General features: G+C 37.7%; 1 protein-coding gene across 1 annotated transcript; it reads left to right on the top strand.

The window, feature by feature from the left end:
• The first annotated feature begins 677 nt into the window (after window positions 1-677).
• LOC133037330 (probable mannitol dehydrogenase) lies at window positions 678-5,014 on the top strand. The gene is made up of 5 exons (XM_061114370.1): window positions 678-1,074; window positions 1,402-1,515; window positions 3,323-3,836; window positions 3,917-4,070; window positions 4,661-5,014. The coding sequence occupies exons 1-5, from the start codon at window positions 971-973 to the stop codon at window positions 4,858-4,860; spliced, it is 1,086 nt and encodes a 361-aa protein (XP_060970353.1). The 5' UTR covers window positions 678-970; the 3' UTR covers window positions 4,861-5,014.
• Window positions 5,015-10,592: the final 5,578 nt, after the last annotated feature.

Genomic DNA, 10,592 nt, shown 5'->3' with positions numbered 1-10,592 from the left:
CGTGGTCGACGGGGGTGAGGGTGGTTCGGGTTGGGGTTGACGTGGGTGAGGGTGGTTCGGGTGAGGGTGGGCGGTTGGGGTGAGATAGAGGGAGAGAGAGATGATGCAGAGAGAGAGAAAATATTGTGAGGGGGGTTATTTTTGGGGTTTTAAAAAAAAAGGTATAGTTTTTTTAGGTTTTAAATTTTTGGTTTAGGGAAAATTTTTTTTGATTTTCTAAGTATAGAAAATCAAATTTCCCAATGTAAATGAAAAAGTAGTGCATTTATTGTAGTGTAAATTTTACATAATACCAAATATTGTGTCAAATTTGGTGTAAAATTTGCTATGTACCAAATTTATATTACTTTTTAGCACACTATCAGAACACTTTTTTTGTCAAATAAGCTATATTTTAGCTTTTTACCACTTATTTACACCTCTTAAAATGCTCTAATAATTTTAACTGTAAATTGGGGACTAAGGAAATTACAAAAATAAGAGTTTGAGAGTTATTACTGTCAATTCTTTTAGTTTATACGGTAATGTTTTTATATTTTATTATACATTAAATTTAAACAGTATCGATCACGTGGAGTACTGTCAGTGATCTGATCCTAATTAAAGACAAATATGGTTGTTGTAGTTGTTTTTCAAAGAAATAATAACAAATGGGTGGTTGTTGCTAACTACTGTATAACATCATCATATACTTACAAAATGTACGTACCCTACTACTTATGTTTGTAAAGAACTAATAATAGTAACAACATTTCCAAGAACATTCTCATCATTTTCAAGTGGAAAAACAAATTACTTTGAGCCTAGTGTCCAATAACACATCCTGATTGATTTGATATGTGCTACCTTAATTTGTTTGATCTTTTTCTATATATACCAAGCTTGGCATCAATATTGGCATAAAATTATTCTCTTCTAGCTAGGCTTCTTCTTCTTAATTAATATATCTATCTAAATATAGAACAAAAACATGGGGGTTGAATCTAATATTGGGGAACAACAAACCAACAAAGCCATTGGATGGGCAGCAAGGGACTCTTCTGGGCTTCTATCTCCTTTCCATTTCTCCAGAAGGTTTCTTTTTTATTATCTTTTTAATTTAAAATTTAAATTTTATTCTTGATTGTATATTTATATATCTTCCTTCCAATACTCAATATAATTTTCATGATAATAAGTAAGGTCTAGTTTACTCGATGTATAGTAAGTTTGTTGTCAAGTTTTTCAAGAGTGTTTTGATCCATATTCGTTGGTCAGTATATGGATTTTTATTACTACTTAAAAAAAATTGTTTTGGATTGGATATATCGAAATTTAAGATGAAGTTATTGTGAGTGTTTTTAGATACTATTCCTTAAATAATAAACATATATGTTTGGTGAATAATAATTAATTTTGCAGGAAAACAGGAGAGAAAGATGTTATGTTTAAGGTGTTGTATTGTGGAATATGCCATTCAGATTTACATATGGTGAAGAATGATTGGGGCATATCCATCTATCCACTTGTTCCTGGGTACGTTTTTACTCCTTTAATTATTTTTCTAAAAAGTAACATCCATATTTATGAGTATCACTGTTAATTATTATTTTTGGTTTTTGAAACCATTTGCTAATTATTCAAGTGAAGCAAAAGTTACATATGTAATAACAAATTGTTCGAGTTTTGATTGACTAGGGGAAATTATGAGATTAAAAGCTAGGCATGAGAATTTTTAAAAAATATTATGCTTTGGTCAACTAATCATAGAAATTGGATTCGTAAAAATAGAAAGAAAGCAAAAATACTTATTAAATTTAAGAAAGTTTTACATAATACATAAAAAAAAATTATAAAAATATATTGACACTAGAAATTTTTATTTTTATAGTTTGATTTTTTTTTATTTAAAAAAATACATTTTTCAATAAAAATAATAAATTATTCAATATTTTTTTTTTTTGTGTTTTATAATTTATTTATAATTATCAGACTTATTTTCTTATTTTTATTATTATTATTTTATAATTTATTTATAGTTAATTTATAATTATTGTAAATTATTTTCTTTATTTTTTAGTTGTTTTTCTAATATTTTTTATTTTTAGAAGAAAAATATATTTTTTTTAATTTTAAAATTTTAAAATGGTATTTTTGGGAAAAAATTATTTATATAATTGTAAAATATATATATATATTCATATTTACATATATGTTGTAAAAATATGTAAATAAAATATAAAAAAGGTATTGTAAAAGATGTATTGGAGGACCAAGGCAACTATTTTTGTTAGGTGGGAACTAATGGACAACTATTTTTGTTAATTCTATTGGACAGGAATTTAGTTTGACTTAGTGAGAGTTTACTTTGACTTGAATCATGCCTAAGTTACAAGACTTGGACCGACTCCATTTCATTTATGGCATATGATCAACAAAAATAGTTGCTTAATTTAACTCACATTCTGAAATTATAAAATAGCACTAGTGCCATACGTGGGATACATTTTTTTGCCTCTCTCTTCTCTCTCTTGCTACAATGTTATTTCGTGGATGTGACCTCAAATAAAATCATAAACTTTAACCTCTAAGTTTACAAAAAAAATTAAAATTAAAATTATTTGGTGTTCTACCCCTAAAAAGAGGTAAGCATCCCCTAAAATGAGGTAGGATGTACTTATTTGTGTTTTCTGACATTTATAATTTTAATATTATAAGACATTGTACAACATAACTATTTAACACATCGCGTTTCAAGCTTATTTTTGGTGAGTGATATTTTTTTTTTAATTTTTAAAATTTTATAGAATATCTTATAACTATGTTATATAAAAATATAAAACTAATATCAATTGGATGTCAAAAACCCTCCTTTTGATAGATGTCTCATAAAATTTTTCAACATTGTATTCCCAAATTATTTATGTTTTTTCTTTGAAATAAAATAGTGATATTTACGAAATTATTATTAGGGGAATTACTTTATATAATATTTTTTTTACTTTTTTTTTTTAAATTTACAGTTTGGGTTTCTAAAGTAGTTGCAGCACTAGTTGCAATACGATTTTTTGTTGCAATTTAAGTTGCAACACTAGTTGCAATAGGGGTTTTTATGTAAAATTTCGTAAAAATGCAAAAAAAAAAACTAGTTTGAAGTATAAAAATAAATTTTTTTTTTAACTATTTAGGATTTTTATTGATTTTTGTTAAGTTTTATGTGACTAATAAAATCCTGAAATGACTAATGTCTTATTGTTATATAAGTGTAATATATTCAATTTAAAATTTTAATTAATATATATTAACCATGGTGTGATATATATATATATATATATATATGCAGGCATGAGATTGTTGGTGTAGTGACCGAAATAGGTGAAAAAGTAGAAAAGTTTAAAATTGGTGATAAAATTGGTGTGGGGTACATGGTGGGATCTTGTGGCATGTGTGAGAGTTGCAACGACGAACTTGAAAATTATTGTCCAAAGATGATACCTACTTGCAGCGCCATCTACCACGACGGAGCTACCACCTACGGAGGCTTCTCTGATGTAATGATGGCCAATGAGAACTTTGCGGTTCACATTCCAGACACTCTACCTCTTGATGCCACTGCTCCTCTCCTATGTGCTGGGATTACGGTTTATAGCCCATTAAGGCACTTTGGGCTCGACAAGCCCGGTACACATGTGGGTATTGTTGGGCTTGGTGGGCTTGGTCATGTGGCTGTGAAATTTGCCAAGGCTATGGGAATTAAGGTTACAGTGATAAGTACCTCTCCTGATAAGAAGAAAGAAGCTATTGACAATCTTGGTGCTGACTCATTTTTGGTCAGTCGTGACCAAAATCAAATGCAGGTACTAATTCATTTAGTTGTTAAAAGGTTTTTTAAATTTCAATTAATGGGTATGTTTTTTAATTAAAAATAATTATGAAGGGTGCCATGAGTACAATGGATGGAATTATCGACACAGTCTCTGCAGTGCACTCACTTATGCCTTTGATTGGTCTATTAAAGTCTCAAGGAAAGTTGATTATGGTTGGAGCACCAAACAAGCCTCTTGAGCTATCAATTTTTCCATTATTATTGGGTATGTGTATTTCTTACCTTTGCTGTATTGAACTTATGAATTCAATAGAAAAATGTATTATATAGGATAATGAAGAGTTTTGCCTCTCGAATTTTGATATGTACCAAATCATACTCCATAAACTTTTAAGGTCGTTGAAAATGCTCCATGAACTATTAAAATTATTGGATTTAAGAACTTTTGTCTAATTTTAGTAAAAAAAATCTAACATAGATGAAAGTTCAGAGAGCATAATTTAGTATATATTAAAGTTCGAGTGGCATGATTCGGTAGATATCAAAATTTGGGGGGCATGGTTTAGTACATAAACAATCACTGATATAGTAAAATTGAATGAAATTAGACAAAAGTTCTTAAATCTAACGATCTCAATAGTTCAGGGAGAATTTATAACGATGAAAAAAATTCAGGGGATGATTTCGTACATGTTAAAGTTTAAGGGATAAAAATCTAAATTAGCCTATTATATATATTATAGGGTTGGTATAGGCAAATTTAATCTACCATAAAAGATGATGTACAATGTGAATTAATTGTGTGAATTATTTTAGTTCAGTTTTGCTAAAGAATGTGATTTTATGATGTTGCAGGAAGGAAAATAGTAGGTGGAAGTTGCACTGGAGGAATGAAAGAGACGCAAGAGATGATTAATTTTGCAGCCAAACACAACATTACATCTCATATTGAACTTATTCCCATTCATTATGTCAACACTGCCATGGAACGTCTTCTCAAATCTGATGTTAAATACCGTTTTGTTATCGATGTTGCTAACTCTTTCAATCCCTAATTCTTATTAGATTAGTTTTGTTATTATTTCTTGAAAATTAGGCGTGGGGAGCTTGGGTACTTTGTTTCACTACTTTTGAATGTTTTATGTACTTTGTAATATCTGTAATTTTTTACTCTTCTCAATCTATTCATGTGATATAATTACAGTGCAATATTTTTGAAAATAATTTTGATTAAATTATATTTAGTCTAGTCTCAACTTAGAACTGACATAGCAAATTGATAATTCCCTTAATTTATTCGATAATCTTTTTACGAGATCAACATATATAGGTCCCTTTAAATACTATCCCCCAACTTCAGATACCCATCATGGCAACCAACATAGCTAGACCTAATTACCACCATAAGACTGAGGCATAGGTCACGACTTACTTGTATATGTCTTAGGTCTCAGTACCTACAAATGAGCTTATCTTTTTATGAACACATTAACTATGTTGTTGAATAACAAGCACAAATCATGATTAATAAGGTCCGAAAAAGAGGACGAGTCTTGATTAGTGATGAAAAATGTACATTTATTGATCTCAAACGGCTAAACTAAATTAAGTTTTGATTAATATTTTTAACTAAATAATGAAATATATTTTTAATTGAAAATATTTAGTTTGAAATTAATTTGGTTTATTTTATTATATTGTATTTGGTACAAAGAATTAATTGTGAATTAATTGTGAAAGAAGGTGTTAGAATAGAAAATGGTTAAGCAACATGTTGTTGCTATTGCTGGTTTTGCTTTTCTTACCTGTACATTTCTTGAGTTAGTTAGAAGTTGTTAGAAGTTAATTAATGTTTTTCTTCAGCTTCTTTGTATTGGCTCTCCATATATAAATGTCAAGATTAAGCCAACTGTTTTCAGTTGAGCAATATTATTCATCTATCATCATCTTCTTCTCTCTTTTTCTCTCTCCCTCATTGTTTCTTTCTTGCTCAAGCTCGAGTATTGGAAATTCAGTACTCTTACATGGTATGAGAGCCATGTCGAATCATGGCAACAATGCAAGTGTCCTGGCATTCAAGTTGAACCACCAATAGGAGAAAGAGTCGAACCACAGCAAGGTCGAGCTGTAGATCCAGCTCCTGATGCTCCAAATCCAATTCCATTCCCCAAAAATCATCTCCTCCCCCTCAATCTTCGACTTGAAAGATCGAACTACACAATTTGGAGATCTCTTATCCTTGTTGGTATTCGAGCGTATGTTCTTAATGGCTGTGTTCTTGGATTTCTTCCTCAACCACCAGAATTTCTTACAGGTAATGTACCTAACCCAGCCTTTCAAAATTGGATCCAACTTGATCAGTTCTTGATGCACTAGCTAATGAATTCTGTTTCTGAACATATGTTGGGTCATGTCATCCATTGTCGAACCTCTCACAAGATTTAGGAAATGTTTGCTCAACTCTTTGGAACCAGATCTTGAGCTTGCCTCCTAAAACTTCGAAATCTATTGCAAACCACCAAGAAAGGATCTTTGTTGATCGAGGAGTTCATTCTCAAAATGAAGCAGCATGCTGATCAACTTGCAGCAGTTGGCCAGCCAATCACTAATGATGATTTGGTGTTGTACATTCTTGGTGGATTAGGAATAGAGTACGAAGCCGTGGTTGTCAATTTGACATCAAGAACTGAACCTCTCATTCTCTAGAAGTACAGTTCATGTTGCAGAGCCAAGAAATGAGAATTCAACAAACACAACTAAATCTCTTCATAATGTGCAAGTCAACCTGGCCAATACCAGAGGCTCTTCTTCCAATCGTGGGTTCAGAGGCTCAAACAGAGAAGGATGATCCTACAACAGTAACAGAGGTGGACGTGGCAATAGACCAGTATGTTTACTCTATGGACGTGTTGGTCACACAACAGCTAAGTGCTATCATAGATTTGATATCACTTACACTAGTGCCAACAATACATCTACTTCCTCTTCCTCAAATGGTGATAATCCTCAAGCTCTTGTATCTGAATCCACTTCCACATCAAATGCTTTAGCTGCCTGGTATTTGGACTCTAGAGCTACTCATTACATGACAAATGATGCAGATCATCTCAGTTTAGTAGCTGTTGCCCCTGATTTCGCCCAATATACGTGGACCAACCGGACAGGGACACGTGGATCAGATAATTTATAAATATTTGCTAAGTGTTTGTATGCCACAAGGAAACATCCTGGACATAGGTCCCGGAGGAGGTACCCGGAGTTCAAGGTGCTCCCGGAGGCTCACATAGCACTAAAGCATCTCCATGGGGTGTCAGGCTTCTCCTGAGCAATCAAGTCGCATTAAATGCTGCATGGGAGGAAGCGTGTAGAGACTGCAACACGCAATAAAGTCTGACGGCACAACCTCCAACCAGCAGCGCCACAGTAATGATCATTTAAGTCTAGCGACGGCTACACTGTGAAGAGTCACATCAATCACAAGGCCAAAAAGGACATTCCTCATAAAAACCCTACAGCACCTAGGGATTTGACCATGCATTACTCATGGTATATTCGTTGGGAATACCCAACTTTATGGATACTTATAGATACACTTGTAAGAACAATTCTAGGGATTACCCCACCAAAACACTATAAATACCCCCTCAAAGCTCATTAAATGGGATCGAAAATCTTGGGCTGCATATGAGCAAGAAGAGTAAATACTCACCAAGAACATTCTCTGTATTTATAAGGGTGACATCCTCCCAAGTATAAATTCTGTATTAAATACATCCATAAATAACAAAGACTCGTGGACTAAGGCTCATTAACGACCCAACCACGTAAAAATCCTTCTCTCACTTTCTTACAGCTCAATAGTATAATCATATTTTATTAGTTGCCGAAAACCTCGGTCAACATTTTGGTGCTTTCATTGAGAGCTGAAGAAAGCTGCTACAAAACAAGCATTTGGCTTCACAAATATGGTGGAGACAAGAAGTACTCGTCAGCCTCGCCCTCTAGAAGACGCTCAAGACCCAAACGAGGAAGATGTAGCCTCAAGAGCAGCAGAGGAGTCCGAGGAAGAAGAAATAATCCCCGATGATGACTACGAGGGAAACCTCGACGAGTATGCCTATGACGAAGGTAGTTACTCAGAACTGGTGCTTCTTAGACAAAAAGCTATCGATCATGAAGCCGAGATCGAAGCTCAGAAAGCGCAAAACCAGAAAATGCAGGAAGTGATGCTGGCCATGCAAAAAGCCATGGAAGCAGCTGGCATTCACGTGCACCCCAAGGCAATGACCGCTGGGTTCAACAAGGAGCCAGCGACGTCTTCGCCTAATTCCCAGCAGCAGAAATCTAGGGAGCCTAGCCCTATAAGATATCCTGCTGAAGGGAATCAAACAAAAAACCCTACTTCTACCCCTGGGCGAAAGAAAAAGGTGCAGGATCCGCGAAAGGTCCGCTCAAATTTCCCTAAAGGGAAAGGTCCGCAGAGGGGCAAGCCCCAAAAAGGGAGTCTTGGCCCTCAGGATCGAGGGGACCGAAAAAGCATTTCTGTACACCAGGAACCCGGAGGTAGAGGGAGAAGAGGACAGAGATGTCCTCCCGTTGATCTGAGAAATCAAATCAATGGGAACCAAGGTGACCTTCGGGATCAGCTTGACCAAAAAAGATACGGACACGTGGTTTCCTCGGGTACGTTGAATGAAGGAATTATGGCGGAACTCGCCATACTCCGAAAAGACATTGACCGAGTCTCCCGGAGGCAAAAGGGAGACGACTCCGACTCGGACAGCGAGGATCGAGAGCCATGTGCTAAGCACATCCTAGAGGCAGAGCTCCCTAAAAACTTCAAGATGCCCGAAATGGCAGCATATACCGGGAACTCCGATCCCAGCGACCACCTGTCACGGTTCAACCGCGTCATGACGGTCATGAGGGTCAGCAATGACGCCAAGTGTCTGTGCTTCCCACTCACTCTAAGTGGGTCCGCGGAGGAATGGTTCAAAAAACTGGAACCAGGATCCGTGGGTTGTTGGAACAAGCTACAGACCAACTTCCGGAGACAGTTTGTGGCCGCAAGAAAGGTCAACCTGGAGGTCAGTGCCTTGACTAATATCAAGCAACTGCCCTCCGAGACCTTGAAGAATTACATCAAGAGGTTCCGAGAGGAAGCCTCGAAAACCAAGAAGGTTGATGACGGACAACAGCTTGCACTTCTCCAAGCAGGAATCCGTACTGGGACTCCTTTCTGGAATGAGTTGCAGCAAGAAGGGGCTGCTAGCCTCCAGGACTTCCAGAAGAGAGTCCAAAAATATATCAACCTCGAAGAAGCCCAAATCGTGGCTTATGGGGGCTACTACCCCACCGGAATAGCAGGGTTTATGCCCGGAGTATCGCCCTCGGGTACTGCCCCGACTGCGACCCCACAAACAAGTGGTGTACAATTCTCTGCTACCCCCGGGTATAGCCAGGGCCAAGCTTTGGCACCAGCATCTTCTCATTTTGGCAACCCGTCCGGAGTAAACGGGCAAGCTCCTTCACATTCTGCTCCGGCTGCTAGCTTAACAGGCCCTTCCCAGGGATCAAGGAGTAAAAGGTCCTCCAAAGGTAGCACCCGGACGGGAGAGAAGCGCCAGAAAAAGGGGTACACCCCCCAATATACTCAATACACGGAGCTATCGGACTCCCAAGAACGTGTGTACTTCGCCACTAGGCAAAATACACACTACCGGAGACCACAGCCATTGTACAAAGACAGCTCCCGGAGAGATCCGAGCAAAAGATGCGAGTACCACAACGACATTGGTCATAGCACCAATGAATGTAAGAATCTCAAGGACGAGATCGAAAATCTAATCCGATTGGGCCACCTCTATGAATGGATCAAGAATAGGTTGCCCCACCTCAATCCGGGTCAGGTGGCTGGGGGTATGCCTCCGGGAACACCAGGGGGTACAGCAGGAGTATTGGCTCCAGCTGCTCCCGCAGGTGACGCCCAGCATATCCCCGGACTGTCGCCCCGGCCTAATGGACGGGTAGCCATGATCTCCGGAGGTCCCCATATCGGAGGGAATACTCGCAAGGAGCGTAAGCGATACGCCGGGGCCGCAAAACACAATGAGATATGGGAAGTTACTCAACTCCCAGCTCAAAGGCCTCGGCTGATGGACCAACCCATCACATTCACGGAAGAAGACGCCAAGACGGTGCGCTTCCCTCATCACGACCCGTTGGTCATAGAGACCCCCATCGCGAATGAAGTGGTGGCCAGAGTCTTAATTGACAATGGGAGTTCCGTGAACTTGCTCTTCAAAGAAGCCTTCACCGCGATAGGCCTGACAGATCGTGACCTCTCGCCTAGTGGATCCCAGCTCACAGGGTTTAACGGGACGACACTTATCCCAATGGGAAAAGTGAGGCTCCCGGTCACCCTGTGTCCGGACACTCCCCAAAGCACATTCAAATACTGCACTTTCGTGGTGGTGGACTGTCCGACAGCCTACAACGCGATCCTCGGCCGACCGGCCCTAGTAGACTTTGGCGCAGTCACTTCAATCCGACATCTGTGCCTAAAGTTCCCTACCCAGGAGGCCGGAGTCGGGACTGTAAGGGGAAATCAGGGGGAAGCAAGGCAATGTTATAATGTTGCAACCCACCTGCCCGTATTTATGGTCCGGGAGTCCGTTGAGCCAGAAATGGCTGAAGAGGATGAGTTGGACCCTCGTGTAGGGTCCGAAAGAATCGTGGAACCAATGGAGGACGTCGAAGAAATACCAGTGTACGACGTCGACTCCAC

The sequence above is a fragment of the Cannabis sativa genome, chromosome 4 (genome assembly GCF_029168945.1).
Source record: "Cannabis sativa cultivar Pink pepper isolate KNU-18-1 chromosome 4, ASM2916894v1, whole genome shotgun sequence".
In the NCBI taxonomy this organism is placed as follows: Eukaryota; Viridiplantae; Streptophyta; class Magnoliopsida; order Rosales; family Cannabaceae; genus Cannabis; species Cannabis sativa.
This window is presented reverse-complemented; position numbering and strand designations above follow the sequence as displayed.

Coding starts and splice junctions, on each gene's coding strand:
- LOC133037330 (XM_061114370.1), top strand. CDS start 971: ATGGGGGTTGAATCTAATATTGGGGAACAACAAACCAACAAAGCCATT. Junction 1,075..1,401: donor CCTTTCCATTTCTCCAGAAG/GTTTCTTTTTTA, acceptor TTAATTTTGCAG/GAAAACAGGAGAGAAAGATG. Junction 4,071..4,660: donor AATTTTTCCATTATTATTGG/GTATGTGTATTT, acceptor ATGATGTTGCAG/GAAGGAAAATAGTAGGTGGA.